We start from the raw sequence: 25,142 nt of genomic DNA, 5'->3' as shown, positions 1-25,142 counted from the left end.
CCTGCTAGTGACGGCACCCGTGTACCTAACCTCCCGATCCCGCCCTGCACCTGTGCAGGGCGGGGTGACAGCACCCGTGTAGCTAACTTCCTGTACCCGTGTACCAGTTGGGTCCCCCAACAGTGATTGGACACATTGTGATGTGAGTCCCTCTCCCTCCTATAAGGTATCCCTGGGGCTGTCAGGATACAATGTATCCAGCTGTGAAACCTTTCTTCTTTCACAACCGATAAGGTGACTTGTGATGCTGGTGACATCATTGGTGTCAGAACTTCTGTGGGTTGAGTGCGAGGTTACAGCCTCATTACAGCACATTCCCAAAGCTAAGTGCATTATTCATGCTGCAAGTAAAAGTCAATGGAGTAATCAGCAGTGTCTCAGCAATACTGCGCCAGCAGCTAATCAGCCCCACGCCTTCCCGTCCATGGACCAGAACCCAGCAAGATCCTTCTGGATGCAAAATAAAAACATCTTTCATATTAGCAAATGAAATAAACGATAAATGAAACCCTGTAAAGTCCTCAGCTGCAGAGATTCATATATGATATAGATGTGTCGGTTACAGGCCGAGTCCTGCGCTTCTCTACCTGCTGCCTGCAACCATCACCGGAGCGGAAATGCTGTTACTGTGTCACTTTCACACCTGGTTACTGGCGCCATCCATGTGCACTCATCCGTGTTCTGCTGTTACATGTGCAACATGAGGGAGAGGACAGAGAGAAACATAGAATGTGACGGCAGATTAGAAGCATGTGGCCCATCCAGTCTATACACACACAGTATATACATACATACATACATACATACATACATACATACATACATACAGCCAGCACTGCTCTCAGTGTCCCCACACACATTTATACAGCACCGCTCTCAGGGCCTTATTCTGATCGGTGCGGCCCGATCAGAATATGCGGCCACGACCGTGCAGGCGAATCCCCGCCTTCCATACGGATCGCCACCTGCCGTCCGTACGCGGATATGTGGCGATCCGCATGAAATTGGACGGGGATACGCCTCCTCCGTCGTGGGAGCAGCCCCTGCATTCGATGGTCGCCGAACATCGAATGCAGGGCCGCACGCTCCACCAGCTCCCGCCACCCTAGACCACAGGACACTTGTCCGTATGAAATCATGTATGGGGGCGGGCAGCTGACATCCGGCGATGTCAGATGCCCGCCCCGTACCCACGCGTCACGGCCTCATTACCATGCATACGCCCCGCGTTTGCATGGGAACGCCCATGAAACGCGGGGCGTATGCATAGGGTAATGAGGCTAAGTAGCCCCTCACGCCCCTCTATGCCCCCTGTGCGGCGTATAAAGAATCCGTGCGGCGAAATCGCCTGCACATGCGCAGAGTGACCTCTGCACATGCGCAGACGAACAACATCGGCGGTCCGTCCGCATGCGGGAATATCCGCACTGATCAGAATAAGGGCCTCAGTGACACCACATACATACATACATACATACATACATACATACATACATACATACATACATACATACTGTACATATATATATATATATACTAGGTGAATCATCGCGCACTATGGGCGCTCTTCACACCGGCGTAAGGGGCTGCGCCCCCTTAATTTGTAAATGTTTGTATATGAGAAATATGGTTAGAATTGTATGAAAGATGCCTGTATTGCAACTTGAGTTATAGGTGAAATGTGTTAAATAGAGAGCATATGATGTGGAAGGGGGTGTGTATTGTTTTGTTTAATTAAAAAGCAGTTACAGAGTAAGATGTACATTGATAGTGTGGAGGGTACAGTGACATTTGTGGGTGTGGGGGGAGGTGCGTGTTGTTTAGTTGTGTGTGTGTGTGTTGTTTAGGTGTGTGTGTGTGTGCAATAGTAAAGTAGGGTGTTTTTGAGTCAGCTGCTCCCCACTGGCGGAGGTCACGACACAGGAAAACAGGAGGCTGGGTAGTGATAGGGGTGTGTGGGCATAAGGGGGACTAAAGAGGAGGGTGGGGGACACTGTGCAGCTTCTGCCAGTGGGTGAGGGTCCAGCGTGGCAGCACAGGAGTACAGGATGGTGGCCCTGAGTCAGTGTCTCCTCCTACTGGGTGGGAGTTAGGGTGCATGAGAGCAGGAGGCTGGGTGGTAAAGCGTGATAGGGGAATGTGGGCAACACAGGGTGAGTGGGTCCCCACTGGCGGAAGTTACAGGGCAAGAGAACAGGAGCCCTGAATTGCAGGAAGCCTGCAAATCGCGGGAGGGGGGGTCGCAAATCGCGCGGGGTGCCGTGAATTGCGGGAATGGGGGTGTGGAGGTGCCGCGAATCGCGGGGGAGGTGCCGTGAATCGCGGGAGGGGGGGGGGGGTGGTGGTCAGCGAATCGCGGGAGGGAGGTCCAGGAGGCTGTGGAGTAATGGTGGATGGTGGGCGTGTACTGTAGGCCTGGCTGGGCGGGGGGAGTTGATGTCAAGGGGGTATGGTGTGTAGAACACTGGTCTTTTCCTAAGGGGGGGGCGGGTTTGTGTATCCTGTTGGGCGGGAACTTTATATACACAGGGGATGAGTGATGGATCTGGCTAAATATATAAGAGATATACATACTGTACATGCATATATATTGTCACGACCACCATTGCAGCTACCCTGGCTCCCTGTGCTGTTCCAGTCTCACAGACTTCTGGCGCTATACCCTCTGCCCTGGAGCTCACCTCCACTGCTGATGCCAACACCGACTGGTTACATTCTGTCCCTCTGTCACCCGGGCTCCGTGTCCATCTGCCGGGTGTCAGCTGTGGTGTACAGTGTCCTGGCATGTTGGCTCCGGGTAGCGTGAGGCATGATGGTGTCCGCGTCATTCTAGGTCTCAGACTGGGAAGCGCCGGCTGCAGCGCCTCCGCGTAGTATCCTCCGCCGGCTGGTTTCTGTCGCCGTAACAGGCGGCGGCCATCTTCTTGGTTTCCACAGCCTATGCTGCGCGGCTCCAATCGTGAGGTCACTCGTGCAGCCAATCAGTCGTCAGCTCCACCCTTAAATACTGACTAGCCGGGCCAGACTGGCAGTCAGTACAATGTTGTCCATTCGTTAGCAGCATTGTGCATCCTGGCTATTCCTGCAGTATTCTCTGCAGGCTGACTCTTCGTCTTCCTGAGTTAAAGTCTATCCTGATCTTCCTGCTGGTCGTCTACTGCTTCACCATATCCGTCCACGGAGATCCTCTGCCGCCAATTATGACAGGGTGTCTTCTTCCTCCTAGCTTCCTGACAGTTATATGCGTGGCCAGCATCCCTGGTTCTGGCAGCTACGACCTCATTCAGCACAAGATTCAACTGGACTTCATCTCAGTTCAAATCCTTCTTATCTTCATCCAATCATCCAATCTTCTTTATCATCATCCCATCATCCAATCTTCAAATCATCCAATCTTCAAATCATCCAATCTTCAAATCATCCAATCTCCCAATCATCTTCAAGCTTCTGCAATAAGTATTATTTATTTTTGTCTTTTGTCATTCTAACCAATATCTACAGTTATTCTTTATGCCATCATTCATATCTTGTACCGCAGTATCTTCATTAAAAAAGGTTTAATTTTATTCAATTGCTTCACTCCAGTCTGTCATTCATGCAACAGCCCTACATTAAAGCTGCTTCAGGCGGCTCACGAAACGTGATATATATATATATATATATATATATATATATATATATACTTTGGAGCAGGTTGGCACACACTTACATATAATCCAAATGCCTGGGGTCGCCTTTCAGTGGTCCCACGAAGAGGTCACATAGACAGACAGCAAAGTAGAAATGGCACTCACCAGGGCTTTTCTTTATATAATCCAGATAGGATATTTATTCCATCACATTAGTAGACACATACAGATCAGGTCGACGTTTCGGCCACAGAACGTGGCCTTACTCATGACCACATCACACAGACAGACTAACAGGTCCCTATCCACAAGACCACCTCTTATTCCTACTTGGGCACCACCCATCAATCACCCGCCCAATCAGGACTTAGAAACAAATGTGTACTGCAAACCTATAATCACTAAATATCATATGTGTAACCGGTGTAACATCGCTGCCGCGATGTAGCTTACCAGCTCGCCGCCATCCACGAGGCCCGGGCATCTCTTCCGGGTTCCTCACTTCCTGGATGCGGTCCACAGGGCGGAAACGCGTCATCCTGCGTTCCACCCGCCGGCGCTGTCATGTGTACAGACCTGGCTTGCTCAGCAAGCTCCGGTCACATGACTCCGGACAACCACACTTCCTGGAGCACATCTATGCGCTCCACCTGCCGTACAGGAGGTGTGTCTATGCGTTCCAACTGTTTATAGTATTATCATAACCAATTGCCTACAGGTTAACTGATCGATCAGGTAACTCTATGGTGGTCTCCCATCAGGAACCAGAGGTGCTCCTGTCTACATTAAAAAACACAAAACATAAATATATAAACCCACAACAAAATTTGTATATACAGTGTTACCATCGATAGCCAACCGATAGTGCAACCATCGGGGCCACACTGTAAAACGTGCTTAAATCACATATGAAAAATCTAGCCATTAGACCTCCAGCTTTTGTAACTCCTCATATCAGAGGAACCTAAGGAGAATTAAACCCTGTACAAAATATACAGGAGAAAAATATGAAAAAAATGCAAAAATGTGAAAAAATGAAAAATATATTTGATTAACTCTCACAAAAGAACTTATGAAGGTAAGAACCTAAGGATATTGAATTTGTACGTCCAGCAGCCATCAATGGCACAGTCCACCTATAATTTGTTCATTTCAAAGGAATATGTTTAAGTGGTTATACTCATTTAACCCCTTTGGAGCCACACAGTCCAACATGTGGATCCAGCGGGACTCCTTCTTTAGGAGCAACAGATCCCTGTTGCCACCTCTTCGCAATGGGGGGACCCAGTCAATAATCATATATTTGAGCATAGAGAGTTGATGCCCTCTATCCATAAAGTGTGCAGCCACCGGTTTATCCGTTGTCCCCCTCTCAAAGGCCAATCGGATGTCCGAGCGGTGCTGGTTCATCCTCTCGCGGAAGGTCCTTTTCGTCTTCCCCACATAAATGAGACTGCAGGGACATTGTAGAATATAGACGACGAAATCCAATTGGCAGTGAAGTCTGTACTGTAGCTGGATTCTCCTACCCGTCTGGGGGTGAGGAAAAGAGCCACCTGTCATTAGCAGTTTATGCGTGTTTTTAGAAACAACTCGGAGGAGGACCTGGCGAGTGTACAGATTGAAGAGGTCAAGCAGAGATTTCTGGAGCGCGGCTACACAAAATTGTCAATTGACAAGTGCCTCACCAGGGCAAGAGCCTTATTTAATAAAGAAGTTGTAAGAGAATCAAAAGCTACATCTGACAGGCTGCTGTTCAGCATTAAATGTGACACTAGACTACAGACGGTGCAACGATCCATAAGGAATAAATGGGACATTGTTAAAACAGACCCAGACCTGAGCAGAGCTAAAAATGGACCCCCGTTGTTTGGTATACGGAGAGGCTCGAACCTCAAGGACCTACTGTACCGTACCAGTGCGAACTCCGATGACATCAAGGAGAGTGAGAGAAGCAAGAACTGGTTGGTGCGAAAGAATGGTTGTTACCGATGCACGGGGTGCACGACCTGTAGGTCACTAATGACAGGTGGCTCTTTTCCTCACCCCCAGACGGGTAGGAGAATCCAGCTACAGTACAGACTTCACTGCCAATTGGATTTCGTCGTCTATATTCTACAATGTCCCTGCAGTCTCATTTATGTGGGGAAGACGAAAAGGACCTTCCGCGAGAGGATGAACCAGCACCGCTCGGACATCCGATTGGCCTTTGAGAGGGGGACAACGGATAAACCGGTGGCTGCACACTTTATGGATAGAGGGCATCAACTCTCTATGCTCAAATATATGATTATTGACTGGGTCCCCCCATTGCGAAGAGGTGGCAACAGGGATCTGTTGCTCCTAAAGAAGGAGTCCCGCTGGATCCACATGTTGGACTGTGTGGCTCCAAAGGGGTTAAATGAGTATAACCACTTAAACATATTCCTTTGAAATGAACAAATTATAGGTGGACTGTGCCATTGATGGCTGCTGGACGTACAAATTCAATATCCTTAGGTTCTTACCTTCATAAGTTCTTTTGTGAGAGTTAATCAAATATATTTTTCATTTTTTCACATTTTTGCATTTTTTTCATATTTTTCTCCTGTATATTTTGTACAGGGTTTAATTCTCCTTAGGTTCCTCTGATATGAGGAGTTACAAAAGCTGGAGGTCTAATGGCTAGATTTTTCATATGTGATTTAAGCACGTTTTACAGTGTGGCCCCGATGGTTGCACTATCGGTTGGCTATCGATGGTAACACTGTATATACAAATTTTGTTGTGGGTTTATATATTTATGTTTTGTGTTTTTTAATGTAGACAGGAGCACCTCTGGTTCCTGATGGGAGACCACCATAGAGTTACCTGATCGATCAGTTAACCTGTAGGCAATTGGTTATGATAATACTATAAACAGTTGGAACGCATAGACACACCTCCTGTACGGCAGGTGGAGCGCATAGATGTGCTCCAGGAAGTGTGGTTGTCCGGAGTCATGTGACCGGAGCTTGCTGAGCAAGCCAGGTCTGTACACATGACAGCGCCGGCGGGTGGAACGCAGGATGACGCGTTTCCGCCCTGTGGACCGCATCCAGGAAGTGAGGAACCCGGAAGAGATGCCCGGGCCTCGTGGATGGCGGCGAGCTGGTAAGCTACATCGCGGCAGCGATGTTACACCGGTTACACATATGATATTTAGTGATTATAGGTTTGCAGTACACATTTGTTTCTAAGTCCTGATTGGGCGGGTGATTGATGGGTGGTGCCCAAGTAGGAATAAGAGGTGGTCTTGTGGATAGGGACCTGTTAGTCTGTCTGTGTGATGTGGTCATGAGTAAGGCCACGTTCTGTGGCCGAAACGTCGACCTGATCTGTATGTGTCTACTAATGTGATGGAATAAATATCCTATCTGGATTATATAAAGAAAAGCCCTGGTGAGTGCCATTTCTACTTTGCTGTCTATATATATATATATATATATATATATATATATACTCTATATGTATATAGTCACACAAGCGCAGGAAGAACATACAAACTCTACACAGTTAGGACCATGGTGGGAATTAAAGCCATGACCTCAGTTTTGCAATACTAACCACTACACCGTCCGTGCTGCCCTTAAGCTGGGTACACGAACTATGCAACATTATATTTAACCAATATCAATATGCATGATAACTATACTATTAATGATATTATCGCGCATAGCGTCTGTTGCGTACAAATTATATAAACAATGCACATTCCTACGGGTCACCCCCCCCCCTTCATCATCTGAACATGCTGTGAAATGTGCCTGTATTACCAGTGACTGCCTGTCCAGCGGGGTGAGCGCGGGTGAAGTCACTGAACAAGGCCTCAGCGCTCCGCCTATTTGCAGAACAAACTTTGTTCCAAATATTCAAAGGTGGAAGCGTTTAAACTCTAATCAAATGATAATCTGAGCCACTTGGAGGTTTATTACTTATTAACCGTTTCTTATGTAGCGCAGCATATTACGTTGTGCTTTACAATAGGATATGCGGTGACGCGTTACAGGCGCTGCGGCGAAAGCTTGTTACCTTGGTAATGCTGTAATGTATAAGGTCAGATTCTATTTATCTTATTGCAGGATAATGCGCTTGTTGTGCGGAATGATGCCGCTCGCCAAATGCCATCTTCTATCATAAAGGCGCCTTCTATCGGGGGTTCTAGAGTCCCTTTAGTGCTATGGCGCTGTTTGTGCTATTTATAGCAATAAAGGCGCATGAACCCATAAGTAGTACCGCGCACGTAAGTAGTACCGCGCACGTAAGTAGTACCGCGCACGCCTGCTCAGGTAATGCATACTGGAAATATGTGGAAAATTCCCAATAGGCCTTATAAAGTGTAGGGGGGGGGGTAATTCTAATCTATATGAATCCCCGATTACTGGCTATTGCTGACTGGGAATCCTTTCCGCAGGTACCAGCTCCTGAGAGGATAACTGGGGCTGGCACACAGAAGCTATCCTACACCTGATGCTGGGACAGTATGGCAGATTAATGGCTATGAGGGTTAGTAGTTGTACGTGGTGGCGATTAGACATAGATAATGTTACTTACTGAACCGCCTTCGTATATACTGGATCACCGGTTTCAATCCCAATTTCATCAGGGGGATAATTCACCCATCCTTAGCTCCCGGTAACACAAATGCCGCCGGCTAATCGGATAAAGCAGCTGAGCCAGCACTCTCCCAGCATGATCTATAGGCCCTCACATTGTATATCAATAACATCATAAACCTGGTTATTCATTCAATATTTAGAACCACAAAATACTTAATATGCAAAGAGCCGCTCATAAAACAAGCAGCAAGGTTAATTCAATAATGAAAATAATCTCGGAGAAAGCAGCCACGTGATGGCGTGGAACTGTGCGGAGGACACAATGTAACTGACACAGGCGCCGGCGCCGCTCCTGCAGCGCGGATGGTTTATATTGATTATAACTAATAAGATATAGCTGTAAGATTGACGCGTTACCTTTCTGGTTACGTTGCCGGTGATTATAAAAAAGAATAATAATGTGAATATTAATGTTCCTCATCCTTAAAGCATACTCTAGCACAGTGGTTCCCAAACTCATTCCCCCAGGACCCCAACAGCTAGGCACTAGGGGGTGCACTTATTACTCACTGACACATCAATGGTTTCCCAGTTATAAAGGCCTGTATAGTAATGGATTGGCTTGCGTTTTAGGGGGACTGTACAGTCTCTAGTCCAGTGCAATATAACTAGGTTACAAAGATACATTATCCTCTTATTTCCACACCAAGTTCCATTGTGCTCTGTATACAGAGTCGCACACATATATACAAGTGTCACGTGGGGTTATTCAGCCTCCTGGGGTCTCCTATCCGCAGCGCACCGCAACCAGGACATATCTGTGGCAAATCAATGCACCCTACGCTAGCAGCGCAGCACGTGACCTGGGGGCTCGTCACACCAGGCATCACTCGCTGTGTGTCATTTTGTGTGACGTACACTACACTCAAAAGTTTGGGGTCACCCAGACCATTTCATGTTTTATATGAACTTTTATTAATCAACGTAATATGTTTTATTCATTCTGCAACTCAAGACATTGACAAGAGTAGAAATAATGATTTTTGCTTAAAATAATGATTTTGGCACAGGGCTTTCGTCACAGAATGCACCTTTTGCAGCAATTCCAGCATTGCAGACCTTCCGCATTCTAGCTGGTAATTTGTTGAGGAAATCTGAAGAAATTTAGGTTAGGGTTAGACACTAGAGGGAGGGCTAGGCTGCTAGGTGGGGGTTAGGGTTACGCATTAGAGGGAGGGCTAGGCTGCTAGGTGGGGGTTAGGGTTACGCATTAGAGGGAGGGCTAGGCTGCTAGGTGGGGGTTAGGGTTATGCATTAGAGGGAGGGCTAGGCTGCTGGGTGGGCAATTATGCTGCATGAGGGCGAGGTTAAGGTTACACACTAGAGGGAGGGCTAGGCTGCTATGTGGTGGGGAAGGTTAGGGTTAGGCACTAGGGTGGGGAAGGTTAGGGTTAGGCACTAGAGAGAGGGGTAAGCTGCTGGGAGGGGGCTAGGCACTAGGGGGGAGGGGAAGGTTAGGGATAGGTACTAGGTGGTGAGGAAGGTTAGGGTTAGGCACTAGTGGCTGGGGAAGGTATAGGGTTAGGCCCTAGGGGGAGAGGAAGGATAGGGTTAGGCTCTAGGGGGTGGGGAAGGTTAGGGTTAGGCACTAGGGGGTGGGGAAGGTTAGGGTTAGGCACTAGGGGGTGGGGAAGGTATTGGTTAGGCCCTAGGTGGTGGGGAAGGTAATGGTTAGGCCCTAGGGGGTGGGGAAGGTTAGGGTTAGGCCCTAGGGGGTGGGGAAGGTTAGGGTTAGGCCCTAGGGGGTGGGGAAGGTTAGGGTTAGGCCCTAGGGGGTGGGGAAGGCTAGGGTTAGGCCCTAGGGGGTGGGGAAGGTTTGGGTTAGGCCCTAGGGTGGGGAGGAAGGATAGGGTTAGGCACTAGGGGGGGGAGGAAGGATAGGGTTAGGCACTAGGGGGTGGAGAAGGCTAGGGTTAGGCACTGGGGGGGGGGGGGTGGGTTAGAGAGTTAGAGGTTAGAGAGAGTGAAAGTGTTAGGGAGAGAGGGGGGTGCAAGCACTACCTGACCCTGCAGAGGTACCTAATGTAGAATTCAGAGCAGGCTGGGTCAGTGCCAGGTCCCCCTATAGCCACAGGCTCTATCTATCTATCTATCCTATCTATCTATCTATCTATCTATCTATCTATCTATCTATCTATCTATCATCTCAAAAAATAAAGGGAACACTTAAACAACACAATGTAACTCCAAGTCAATCCCACTTCTGTGACATCACACTGTCCACTTAGGAAGCAACACTGACTGACAATCAATTTCGCATGATATTGTGCAAATGGAAATTATAGGCAATTAGCGAGACCCCCCAATAAAGGAGTTGTTCTGCAGGTGGTGACCACAGACCAATTCTCAGCTCCTGTGCTTTCTGGCTGATGTTTTGGTCACTAATGAAAGCTGGCGGTGCTGTCACTCTAGTGGTAGCATGAGACGGAGTCTACAACCCACACAAGTGGCTCAGGTAGTGCAGCTCATCCAGGATGGCACATCAATGCGAGCTGTGGCAAGAAGGTTTGCTGTGTCTGTCAGTGTAGTGTCCAGAGCATGGAGGCGCTACCAGAAGACAGGCCAGTACATCAGGGGACGTGGAGGAGGCCGTAGGAGGACAACAACCCAGCAGCAGGACCGCTACCTCCGCCTTTGTGCAAGGAGGAACAGAAGGAGCACTGCCAGAGCCCTGCAAAATAACCTCCAGCAGGCCACAAATGTGCATGTGTCTGCTCAAACGGTCAGAAACAGACTCCATGAGGGTAGTATGAGGGCCCGACATCCACAGGTGGGGGACGTTTGGCATTTGCCAGAGAACACCAAGATTGGCAAATTCACCACTGGCGCCCTGTGCTCTTCACAGATGATAGCAGGTTCACACTGAGCACATGTGACAGACGTGACAGTCTGAAGACTCCAAGGAGAACGTTCTGCTGCCTGCAACATCCTCCAGCATGACCAGTTTGGCAGTGGGTCAGTAATGGTGTGGGGTGACATTTCTTTGGGGGGCCACACAGCCCTCCATGTGCTCGCCAGAGGTAGCCTGACTGCCATTAGGTACCGACATGAGATCCTCAGACCCCTTGTGAGACCATATGCTGGTGCGGTTGGCCCTGGGTTCCTCCTAATACAAGACAATGCTAGACCTCATGTGGCTGGAGTGTGTCAGCAGTTCCTGCAAGATGAAGGCATTGATGCTATGGACTGGCCCACTCGTTCCCCAGACCTGAATCCAACTGAGAACATCTGGGACATCATGTCTCACGCCATCCATCAATGCCACGTTGCACCACAGACTAGGAGTTGGGGGATGCTTTAGTCCAGGTCTGGGAGGAGACCCCTCAGGAGACCATCCGCCACCTCATCAGGAGCATGCCCAGGTGTTGTAGGGAGGTCATACAGGCATGTGGAGGCCACACACACTACTGAGCCTCATTTTGACTTGTTTTAAGGACATTACATCCAAGTTGGATCAGCCTGTAGTGTGTTTTTCCAAATTAATTTTGAGTGTGACTCCAAATCCAGACCTCCATGGGTTAATAAATTTAATTTCTATTGATAATTTTTGTGTGATTTTGTTGTCAGCACATTCAACTATGTAAAGAACACAAAGTATTTTACAAGAATATTAAATTCATTCTGATCTATGATGTTATGTTAGTGTGTGTGTGTGTGTGATCTCTCTCTCTCTCTCTCTCTCTATATCTATATCTATATATATATATATATATATATATATATATATATATATATATATATATATATATATATATATATATAATTAGGCAGACCGTGAGTCTAGGCTGCACACACAGGGCAATTTCAGGAGTGCTGAAGCTCACAAAATGGTAATAATACAAAAATGCATTAGAGAGCCAGCAACATCAGTAAAGTACAATAAGTATTTATTAGGCATATAAAGTGCATATCGGATCAAAAACAAGAAAAATAGTTAAAATGCAGGAGGAAGCGTCTACTTAGCATTATAGCAGCAAGACATCTTCACTACGCCAATCCTCCACCAACCAGTCATGACACCCAACAGGCTGTTTCGGTGCTACACTGCACCTTAGCCCATGACTAAGGTGCAGTGTAGCACCGAAACAGCCTGTCAGGTGTCATGACTGGTAGGTGGAGGATTGGCGTAGTGAAGATGTCTTGCTGCTATAATGCTAAGTAGGCGCTTCCTCCTGCATTTTAACTATTTTTCTTGTTTTTGATCCGATATGCACTTTATATGCCTAATAAATACTTTTTGTACTTTATTGATGTTACTGGCTCTCTAATGCATTTTTATATATATATTTATTATGTATGTATGAATATATGTATGTATACGGGGGGGGTGTTTCATATGGAGGCAGAGCCTGTAGATAATTAATATCGTCCCTGTACATCCCCCCCCCACCCCAACCCCACGTCTTTGCATAATATATATTTATACACCTGTTTTCAATATATCAATATAATAAGTAATTACAGATTTCCCAGTTAAATTAAAAGGGCGATAGAATCGTCTGGCTTGTTATGCGGCAGAGTTACCATAAAATGTGGAATTTCTCCTTTGGCTGCTTGTGATTTGTAGATAATCTCCATCAGCCAGAGGTGACCTCTTCATAGACAAACCAGCTGTGTTCTGTGATCTTACCTGTACACGCTCCCACCTCGCACACCTGAGCTACCTGTGCACGCTCCCACCTCGCACACCTGAGCTACCTGTGTATGCTCCCACCTCGCACACCTGAGCTACCTGTGCACGCTCCCACCTCGCGCACCTGAGCTACCTGTGCACGCTCCCACCTCACACACCGGAGCTTCCTGTACACCCTCCCACCTCACACACCTGATCTTACCTGTACACGCTCCCACCTCGCACACCTGAGCTACCTGTGCACGCTACCACCTCACACACCTGAGCTACCTGTGCATGCTCCCACCTCGCACACCTGAGTTACCTGTAAACGCTCACACCTGAGCTACCTGCACACGCTCCCACCTCGCACACCTGAGCTACCTGTGCACGCTCCCACCTCACACACCGGAGCTACCTGTACACCCTCCCACCTCACACACCTGAGCTACCTGTGCACGCTACCACCTCGCACACCTGAGCTACCTGTGCACGCTCCCACCTCGCACACCTGAGCTACCTGTACACGCTCCCACCTCGCACACCTGAGCTACCTGTACACGCTCCCTCCTCGCACACCTGAGCTACCTGTACACGCTCCCTCCTCGCACACCTGAGCTACCTGTACACGCTCCCACCTCGCACACCTGAGCTACCTGTACACGCTACCACCTCGCACACCTGAGCTACCTGTACACGCTACCACCTCGCACACCTGAGCTACCTGTACACGCTCCCACCTCGCACACCTGAGCTACCTGCACACGCTCACCTCGCACACCTGAGCTACCTGCACACGCTCACACCTCGCACACCTGAGCTACCTGCACACGCTCCCACCTCGCACACCTGAGCTACCTGCAAACGCTCACACCTCGCACACCTGAGCTACCTGCAAACGCTCACACCTCGCACACCTGAGCTACCTGTACACGCTCCCACCTCGCACACCTGAGCTACCTGTACACGCTCCCTCCTCGCACACCTGAGCTACCTGTACACGCTACCACCTCGCACACCTGAGCTACCTGTACACCCTCCCACCTCGCACACCTGAGCTACCTGTGCACCCTCCCACCTCGCACACCTGAGCTACCTGCGCACGCTCCCACCTCGCACACCTGAGTTACCTTAGCACGCTCCCACCTCGCACACCTGAGCTACCTGTGCACGCTCCCTCCTCGCACACCTGAGCTACCTGTGCACGCTCCCTCCTCGCACACCTGAGCTACCTGCGCACGCTCCCACCTCGCACACCTGAGCTACCTGTGCACGCTCGCACACCTGAGCTACCTGTGCATGCTCCCACCTCGCACACCTGAGCTACCTGCGCACGCTCCCACCTCGCACACCTGAGCTACCTGCGCACGCTCCCACCTCGCACACCTGAGCTACCTGCGCACGCTCCCACCTCGCACACCTGAGCTACCTGCGCACGCTCCCACCTCGCACACCTGAGCTACCTGCGCACGCTCCCACCTCGCACACCTGAGCTACCTGTCTGTCTCATTACCTTACAGTCTGCACGATGACTTGTTGCAGCAACTGTATCTAGCAACACTCATTTGTTTGCTTTGAATCAGAGGTTACTATATATACAGACAGGCGTATCAGAGGAGGCTTCTGTGCCGGATTATAGGCAGGTGTATGATTAACCCTTTCAGTGCCAATTGCTGCGCAAACCTTGTTATTAACCAATTTTGGTGATAATGATCATCCTGTATGAAACCGTCATTAACAGAAACCGCAGTGAGGAACCGTGAGACTTACCACTTAGAGGGTTTAGTCGCTTTGTGCTGCTTATCCCGGTGCTTTTCATGTGCGCCAATGCTAATGGCTGCCAGAATAGTGACACTATTGAATTGCTCGGTCAAACACCTGTTATGCGATCAAGGCAGTCGGGGGGCACAAAGAAAATCCAGCCGAAACCATATAATCTGGATAATGGCAGTCCGGAATAGACAGATACCGGACCAGGTTCCCTTGGTGGTCACTCATGGTACTAAGGAAATAATTTAGCACTTAATTTGCCATGTTGGTAGTGGGATTCCTAAATCCCACACCTTCATACAATGCGACACAGTCTAGTTACGTGGAAAAAACATTCCAGTTGTGTTATCAGTACATGTCTGTGCGCCAGGGTCATGCGCAAATGTTATCTCTTTTTCTGCAGTCAACCATGCCGGCCCCTAACTCCATTCTCTTCCATCGCTTACTCTTGTCGTTTGCTGCAGCTGTAACATTGTTATAGTAACATGTGTGATACAGTCAAACTAACCGTACCTGTGTGATGTGCGGTACAGTCAGACTAACCGTACCTGTGTGATGTGCGGTACAGTCAGACTATAACCGTACCTGTGTGATACAGTCAGACTAACCGTACCTGTGTGATACAGTCAGACTAACCGTACCTGTGTGATGTGCGGTACAGTCAGACTAACCGTACCTGTGTGATGTGCAATACACTTAGACTATAACTGTACCTGTGTGATAGTCAGACTAACCGTACCTGTGTAATGTGTGATAGTCAGACTAACCGTACCTATGTGATGTGCGGTACAGTCAGACTATAACCGTACCTGTGTAATGTGTGATAGTCAGACTAACCGTACCTGTGTGATATGTGGTACAGTCAGACTAACCGTACCTGTGTGATGTGCGGTACAGTCAGACTATAACCGTACCTGTGTAATGTGCGAAACACTTAGACTACAACCGTAATGTGTTACAGTCAGACTAACCGTACCTGTGTGATGTGCGGTACAGTCAGACTATAACCGTACCTGTGTGATACAGTCAGACTAACCGTACCTGTGTGATACAGTCAGACTAACCGTACCTGTGTGATGTGCGGTACAGTCAGACTAACCGTACCTGTGTGATGTGCAATACACTTAGACTATAACTGTACCTGTGTGATAGTCAGACTAACCGTACCTGTGTAATGTGTGATAGTCAGACTAACCGTACCTATGTGATGTGCGGTACAGTCAGACTATAACCGTACCTGTGTAATGTGTGATAGTCAGACTAACCGTACCTGTGTGATATGTGGTACAGTCAGACTAACCGTACCTGTGTGATGTGCGGTACAGTCAGACTATAACCGTACCTGTGTAATGTGCGAAACACTTAGACTACAACCGTAATGTGTTATAGTCAGACTAACCGTACCTGTGTGATGTGCGGTACAGTCAGACTATAACCGTACCTGTGTGATGTGCGATACACTCAGACTAACCGTACCTGTGTGATGTGCGATACACTCAGACTATAACCGTACCTGTGTAATGTGTGATAGTCAGACTAACCGTACCTGTGTGATAGTCAGACTAACCGTACCTGTGTGTTGTGCGATACACTCAGACTAACTGTACCTGTGTTAGTCAGACTAACCGTACCTGTGTAATGTGCGGTACAGTCAGACTATAACCGTACCTGTGTAATGTGCGGTACAGTCAGACTATAACCGTACCTGTGTGATAGTCAGACTAACCGTACCTGTGTGATGTGCGATACACTCAGACTAATCGTACCTGTGTGATAGTCAGACTAACCGTACCTGTGTGATGTGCGATAGTCAGACTATAACCGTACCTGTGTGATAGTCAGACTATAACCGTACCTGTGTGATAGTCAGACTAACCGTACCTGTGTGATGTGCGATAGTCAGACTATAACCGTACCTGTGTGATAGTCAGACTAACCGTACCTGTGTGATGTGCGATACACTTAGACTATAACCGTACCTGTGTGTTGTGCGATACAGTCAGACTAACCTACCTGTGTGATGTGCGATACACTTAGACTATAACCGTACCTGTGTGATAGTCAGACTAACCGTACCTGTGTGATGTGCGGTACAGTCAGACTATAACCGTACCTGTGTGATAGTCAGACTAACCGTACCTGTGTGATGTGTGGTACAGTCAGACTAACCGTACCTGTGTGATGTGCGGTACAGTCAGACTATAACCGTACCTGTGTGATGTGCGATAGTCAGACTAACCGTACCTGTGTGATGTGCGATACACTTAGACTATAACCGTACCTGTGTAATGTGTGATAGTCAGACTAACCGTACCTGTGTGATGTGTGGTACAGTCAGACTAACCGTACCTGTGTGATGTGTGGTACAGTCAGACTAACCGTACCGGTGTGGTACAGTCAGACTATAACCGTACCTGTGTGATGTGCGATACAGTCAGACTAACCGTACCTGTTTGATGTGCGATACACTTAGACTATAACTTTAATGTGTGATAGTCAGACTAACCGTACCTGTGTGATGTGCGGTACAGTCAGACTATAACCTTACCTGTGTGATGTGCGATACAGTCAGACTAACCGTACCTGTGTGATGTGCGATACACTTAGACTATAACTTTAATGTGTGATAGTCAGACTAACCGTACCTGTGTGATGTGCGGTACAGTCAGACTATAACCTTACCTGTGTGATGTGCGATAGTCAGACTACAACCGTACCTGTGTGATGTGCGATACACTTAGACTATAACCGTACATGTGCGATAGTCAGACTATAACCGTACCTGTGTGATAGTCAGACTAACCGTACCTGTGTGATGTGCGATACACTTAGACTATAACCGTACCTGTGTGTTGTGCGATACAGTCAGACTAACCGTACCTGTGTGATGTGCGATACACTTAGACTATAACCGTACCTGTGTGATGTGTGATAGTCAGACTAACCGTACCTGTGTAATGTGTGATAGTCAGACTAACCGTACCTGTGTGATGTGCGATACACTTAGACTATAACCGTACATGTGTGATAGTCAGACTAACCGTATCTGTGTGATGTGTGATAGTCAGACTAACCGTACCTGTGTGATGTGCGGTACAGTCAGACTATAACCGTACCTGTGTAATGTGTGATAGTCAGACTAACCGTACCTGTGTGATGTGTGGTACAGTCAGACTAACCGTACCTGTGTGATGTGTGGTACAGTCAGACTAACCGTACCTGTGTGGTACAGTCAGACTATAACCGTACCTGTGTGATGTGCGATACAGTCAGACTAACCGTACCTGTGTGATGTGCGATACACTTAGACTATAACTTTAATGTGTGATAGTCAGACTAACCGTACCTGTGTGATGTGCGGTACAGTCAGACTACAACCGTACCTGTGTGATGTGCGATAGTCAGACTACAACCGTACCTGTGCGATACAGTCAGACTATAACCGTACCTGTGTGATGTGCGGTACAGTCAGACTATAACCTTACCTGTGTAATGTGTGATACAGTCAGACTATAACCGTACCTGTGTGATACAGTCAGACTATAACCTTACCTGTGTAATGTGTGATAGTCAGACTATAACCGTACCTGTGTGATACAAAGTGACACCATTGTATCTGCTTCATGCCATAATGCGACCACCTGACTGATATATTTTATTTTTCTAAGGAACCTGGATATTGGGTGAAGATTCATAACCTGGAATACAGAGATGGGGGCATACTGGACCCTGACGATGTTGTGGCTGATGTTGTTGAAGACAAAGACAAGGTGAGACTGAAGTGTAATTTACATAGGACACCGCAAATGTCATTCATAGCCAAAGACCAATCGCTGCATCGGCCCAGCAATCACTGGGTGAGGGTCACGCCACACGGCGATGCCTGCCATTGGTTAGCCAGATGGATGATAGATGATATTGTACATTCTGTGCTTTGCACTATACTGGGATGTTGTTTCTGTTCCAGTTATTAAATGTGTTTCAACCTACATATGAATGTGTGACGGCCTCTTAATCTGTAGCATTACGCACAGTACTGTATATATAATGCACAGTAACACTTCTATGTGTGACGGCCTCTTACTCTGCAGCATTACTTCCCACCTGCACAGCACTGTATATAACATGCACAGTAACACTTCTATGTGTGACGGCGTCTTACTCTGCAGCATTACTTCCCACCTGCACAGTACTGTATATAACATGCACAGTAATACTTCTATGTGTGACGGCCTCTTACTCTGCAGCATTACTTCCCACCTGCACAGCACTGTATATAACATGCACAGTAACACTTCTATGTGTGACGGCCTCTTACTCTGCAGCATTACTTCCCACCTGCACAGTCCTGTATATAACATGCACAGTAACACTTCTATGTGTGACGGCGTCTTACTCTGCAGAATTTCTTCCCACCTGCACAGTACTGTATATAACATGGCACAGTAACACTTCTATGTGTGACGGCCTCTTACTCTGCAGCATTACTTCCCACCTGCACAGTACTGTATATAACATGGCACAGTAACACTTCTATGTGTGACGGCCTCTTACTCTGCAGCATTACTTCCCACCTGCACAGTACTGTATATAACATGCACAGTAATACTTCTATGTGTGACAGCCTCTTACTCTGCAGCATTACTTCCCACCTGCACAGTATTGTATATAACATGCACCGTAACACTTCTATGTGTGACGGCCTCTTTCTCTGCAGCATTACTTCCCACCTGCACAGTACTGTATATATAATGCACAGTAACACTTCTATGTGTGACGGCCTCTTACTCTGCAGCATTACTTCCCACCTGCACAGCCCTGGATATAACATGCACCGTAACACTTCTATGTGTGACGGCCTCTTTCTCTGCAGCATTACTTCCCACCTGCACAGTACTGTATATACCATGCACAATAACACTTCTACGTGTGACGGCCTCTTACTCTGCAGCATTACTTCCCACCTGCACAGCCCTGGATATAACATGCACAGTAACACTTCTATGTGTGACGGCCTCTTACTCTGCAGAATTACTTCCCACCTGCACAGTACTGTATATAACATGCACAGTAACACTTCTATGTGTGACGGCCTCCTACTCTGCAGCATTACTTCCCACCTGCACAGTACTGTATATAACATGCACAGTAATACTTCTATGTGTGACGGCCTCTTACTCTGAAGCATTACTTCCCACCTGCACAGTACTGTATATATAATGCACAGTAATACTTCTATGTGTGACGGCCTCTTACTCTGCAGCATTACTTCCCACCTGCACAGTACTGTATATACCATGCACAGTAACACTTCTATGTGTGACGGCCTCTTACTCTGCAGCATTACTTCCCACCTGCACAGTACTGTATATACCATGCACAGGAACACTTCTATGTGTGACGGCCTCTTACTCTGCAGCATTACTTCACACCTGCACAGTACTGTATATAACATGCACAGTAACACTTCTATGTGTGACGGCCTCTTACTCTGCAGCATTACTTCATACCTGCACAGTACTGTATATATAATGCACAGTAACACTTCTATGTGTGACGGCCTCTTACTCTGCAGCATTACTTCATACCTGTACAGTACTGTATATAACATGCACAGTAACACTTCTATGTGTGACGGCCTCTTACTCTGCAGCATTACTTCCCTGCACAGCCCTGGATATAACATGCTCAGTAACACTTCTATGTGTGACGGCCTCTTACTCTGCAGCATTACTTCCCACCTGCACAGTACTGTATATAACATGCACAGTAACACTTCTATGTGTGACGGCCTCTTACTCTGCAGCATTACTTCATACCTGCACAGTACTGTATATATAATGCACAGTAACACTTCTATGTGTGACGGCCTCTTACTCTGCAGCATTACTTCATACCTGCACAGTACTGTATATATATAATGCACAGTAACAATTCTATGTGTGACGGCCTCTTACTCTGCAGCATTACTTCCCAACTGCACAGTACTGTATATACCATGCACAGTAACACTTCTATGTGTGACGGCCTCTTACTCTGCAGCATTACTTCATACCTGCACAGTACTGTATATATAATGCACAGTAACACTTCTATGTGTGACGGCCTCTTACTCTGCAGCATTACTTCCCACCTGCACAGTACTGTATATAACATGCACAGTAACACTTCTATGTGTGACGGCCTCTTACTCTGCAGCATTACTTCATACCTGCACAGTACTGTATATATAATGCACAGTAACACTTCTATGTGTGACGGCCTCTTACTCTGCAGCATTACTTCATACCTGCACAGTACTGTATATATAATGCACAGTAACACTTCTATGTGTGACGGCCTCTTACTCTGCAGCATTACTTCCCACCTGCACAGTACTGTATATACCATGCACAGTAACACTTCTATGTGTGACGGCCTCTTACTCTGCAGTATTACTTCCCACCTGCACAGTACTGTATATAACATGCACAGTAACACTTCTATGTGTGACGGCCTCTTACTCTGCAGCATTACTTCATACCTGCACAGTACTGTATATAACATGCACAGTAACACTTCTATGTGTGACGGCCTCTTACTCTGCAGCATTACTTCCCAACTGCACAGTACTGTATATACCATGCACAGTAACACTTCTATGTGTGACGGCCTCTTACTCTGCAGCATTACTTCCCTGCACAGCCCTGGATATAACATGCACAGTAACACTTCTATGTGTGACGGCCTCTTACTCTGCAGCATTACTTCCCACCTGCACAGCCCTGGATATAACATGCACAGTAACACTTCTATGTGTGACGGCCTCTTACTCTGCAGCATTACTTCCCTGCACAGCCCTGGATATAACATGCACAGTAACACTTCTATGTGTGACGGCCTCTTACTCTGCAGCATTACTTCCCACCTGCACAGCCCTGGATATAACATGCACAGTAACACTTCTATGTGTGACGGCCTCTTACTCTGCAGCATTACTTCCCACCTGCACAGTACTGTATATAACATGCACAGTAACACTTCTATGTGTGACGGCCTCTTACTCTGCAGCATTACTTCCCACCTGCACAGTACTGTATATACCATGCACAGTAACACTTCTACGTGTGACGGCCTCTTACTCTGCAGCATTACTTCCCATTTGCGCAGTAATGTATATAACATGCACAGTAACACTTCTATGTGTGACGGCCTCTTACTCTGCAGCATTACTTCCCACCTGCACAGTACTGTATATAACATGCACAGTAATACTTCTATGTGTGACGGCCTCTTACTCTGCAGCATTACTTCCCACCTGCACAGTATTGTATATAACATGCACCGTAACACTTCTATGTGTGACGGCCTCTTACTCGGCAGCATTACTTCCCACCTGCACAGTACTTTATATACCATGCACAGTAACACTTCTACGTGTGACGGCCTCTTACTCTGCAGCATTACTTCCCACCTGCACAGTACTGTATATACAATGCACAGTAACACTTCTATGTGTGACGGCCTCTTACTCTGCAGAATTACTTCCCACCTGCACAATACTGTATATACCATGCACAGTAACGCTTCTATGTGTGTCGGCCTCATTCTCTGCAGCATTACTTCCCACCTGCACAGTACTGTATATACCATGTACAGTAACACTTCTATGTGTGACGGCCTCTTACTCTGCAGCATTACTTCCCACCTGCACAGTACTGTATATACCATGCACAGTAACACTTCTACGTGTGACGGCCTCTTACTCTGCAGCATTACTTCCCACCTGCACAGTACTGTATATACCATGCACAGTAACACTTCTATGTGTGACGGCCTCTTACTCTGCAACATTACTTCCCACCTGCACAGTACTGTATATACCATGCACAGTAACACCTCTACGTGTGACGGCCTCTTACTCTGCAGCATTACTTCCCACCTGCACAGTACTGTATATACCATGCACAGTAACACTTCTATGTGTGACGGCCTCTTACTCTGCAGCATTACTTCCCACCTGCACAGCCCTGGATATAACATGCTCAGTAAGAATAATCACTTGCCGCCTGAGGAATGGTTTTCCTTCTTGAAGGACAATTCTGGCAGCGAGAGATTAATACATTTGCGATGCTGTGAGCATTGTCTGTGTGTTATTGATGATCCTGTGTAGTGTAATATAGAACGCTCACAGGTTGGGTGACTTATCTCCTTGTTTGCTGCCACCTAGTGGATATGCGGAATATCAGTTGTATGTAACGTGCAGAATGTTATGTGTCCCATACACTTATGCGATCGCATGCGATGTGTCATCAAAGTGATATCGCATGGAGTAGCGTAGCGCTGCAAAGGAGCGCTAGCGGGGGGGGGGGGGGCAGTGCGGTGGCGGAATTAAAAAAATGTACCCCCCCCCCCACTAGCCTGGTATACGCCTAGAATATGCCTGGTACACGCCTACAATACGTCTGGTATACGCCTGATATACGCCTGGTAGACGCCTAGAATACGCCTGGTATACGCCTGGTAGACAGCTAGAATAACCCTGGTATACGCCTGGTATACGCCTGGTATACGCCTAGAATACGCCTGATATATGCCTAGAATACGCCTGGTAGACGCCTGGTAGACGCCTAGAATTTGCCTGGTAGACACCTAGAATTTGCCTGGTAGACGCCTAGAATTTGCCTGGTAGACGCCTAGAATTTGCCTGGTAGACGCCTAGAATTTGCCTGGTAGACGCCTAGAATTCGCCTGGTAGACGCCTAGAATTCGCCTGGTAGACGCCTAGAATTCGCCTGGTAGACGCCTAGAATTCGTCTGGTAGACGCCTGGTATACGCCTGGTATACGCCTAGAATACGCCTGGTAGACGCCTAGAATACGCCTGGTAGACGCCTAGAATTCGCCTGGTAGACGACTAGAATTCGCCTGGTATACGCCTGGTAGACGCCTAGAATACCCCTGGTATACGCCTAACATACGCCTGGTATACCCCTGGTATACGTTCATATTTTGAAATACGACTTGATAGTAAATGTCACATTGTACTTATGTAAAATTCAAGGCGTATTCTTTCGATGGTGCATGAATAGATATATATTTTTGTAAATATACGGATAAAACAGGTTGTTACGGTCATAAATTACTAAAGTTATTTCACATTAATAAATTACAATTATACAGATACAGATACAGCTACAGACACAGATACGTGCCTGAATACGACTGACTATGAATACACCAATTCCTCATTGGTCCGGCGGTCCGCACATCGCAACGCATGGTCCCTAAAATGTATCAAACAGATGTAGTCGTAATGAAATGATAGGCTGCAATATCTCATTAGTGTATGGGCAACGTTACACTGTCTGTCTGCCTGGAAGACTTGTCATACTTTGTGCATAGGGGTCTTGCTGCCAGGCTGTGTGTCATCCTGAAGCCACTGGTCAGTGTAACTCTTTTCATAAGGCAGTATATTTATTATGACCATAATACTTAAATGACTCTGTTACCCGCTATATACTGTAACCGCGTAACTGCTTTTAGTTATTTAATGACACCAAATACTTCCATGCAGACACATCGTTCCCCGAACAGCCCAGATCCCGCTCGTCCCGGAATAAAGTGTCAGCATATTGTGGCTTAAACATAAACAGAGATTCGCTTTCATACAGTATGTGGCTGGTAATTGCATTACGTACTGTAGCCGCCTGTGTTACAGTGCCAAAAGCTTGTTCCTGAGCGTGTTCCTCTGTTGTTATGTTACCTCCCGCCCGGCTGTGACAGATGGAGATGGGGAGGCCGGAGCGGTGTGTAGTGGAAGTGACCGGGGTGAGAGGTGCAGGAATGTTTAGTACATAGGCCCTGGCCGTCCGGGTATGTATGTATGTATGTATGTATGTATGTATGTATGTATGTATGTATGTAGCTGCTGACTGGTAACACTTTTTAAGTGCTGGATGGAGAAAAATGTAGAATTTCTGTTCTAGAATCCTTAACCCCTGGATGACCGGCACAAGATTTGGGGACATTGATTGCTGCTGCTGCTGAGCAGCCAGATAATGTCATTACAGGTGCACGTTTTATAGAGAAGAAATACATTAAGTGATCATTCTAGCACCCTGCACCTGCAGTTCCCCTGGTGTGGTGGTTCTAGCACATTGTGGTGGTTCTAGCACAGTGTGGTCTGTATCTCGGTCCAGACCGTTCAAGAAGCACCAAAGCTGACGGTGACACTCCAAGTGATTTCTGGGCTCTGTGCGGGGCCCGACTTCTGGGCTCTGTGCGGGGCCCGACTTCTGGGCTCTGTGCGGGGCCCGACTTCTGGGCTCTGTGCGGGGCCCGACTTCTGGGCTCTGTGCGGGGCCCGACTTCTGGGCTCTGTGCGGGGCCCGACTTCTGGGCTCTGTGCGGGGCCCGACTTCTGGGCTCTGTGCGGGGCCCGACTTCTGGGCTCTGTGCGGGGCCCGACTTCTGTGTGGGGCTCGGTTTTCTGCGCTCTGTGTGCAATGTAATT

At 47.6% G+C, this 25,142-nt stretch overlaps 1 protein-coding gene across 5 annotated transcripts in view; it reads left to right on the top strand.

Annotated features, from left to right (window-relative positions):
* The window catches only part of PARD3B (par-3 family cell polarity regulator beta), a 777,127-nt gene that overhangs the window by 28,778 nt on the left and 723,207 nt on the right, over positions 1-25,142 (top strand). For all 5 annotated transcript variants that reach the window (XM_083154121.1, XM_083154120.1, XM_083154119.1 and 2 more), the window contains exon 2: positions 18,317-18,418. In XM_083154121.1, the coding sequence (XP_083010247.1) occupies positions 18,317-18,418 (102 nt within the window). The remainder of the gene's footprint in view (positions 1-18,316; positions 18,419-25,142) is intronic.

This window comes from Crinia signifera, chromosome 7 (genome assembly GCF_055691185.1).
Source record: "Crinia signifera chromosome 7, ASM5569118v1, whole genome shotgun sequence".
Taxonomy (NCBI): Eukaryota; Metazoa; Chordata; class Amphibia; order Anura; family Myobatrachidae; genus Crinia; species Crinia signifera.
Note: the sequence above shows the minus strand (reverse complement) of the source record. Positions and strands in the feature narration are given on the sequence as shown.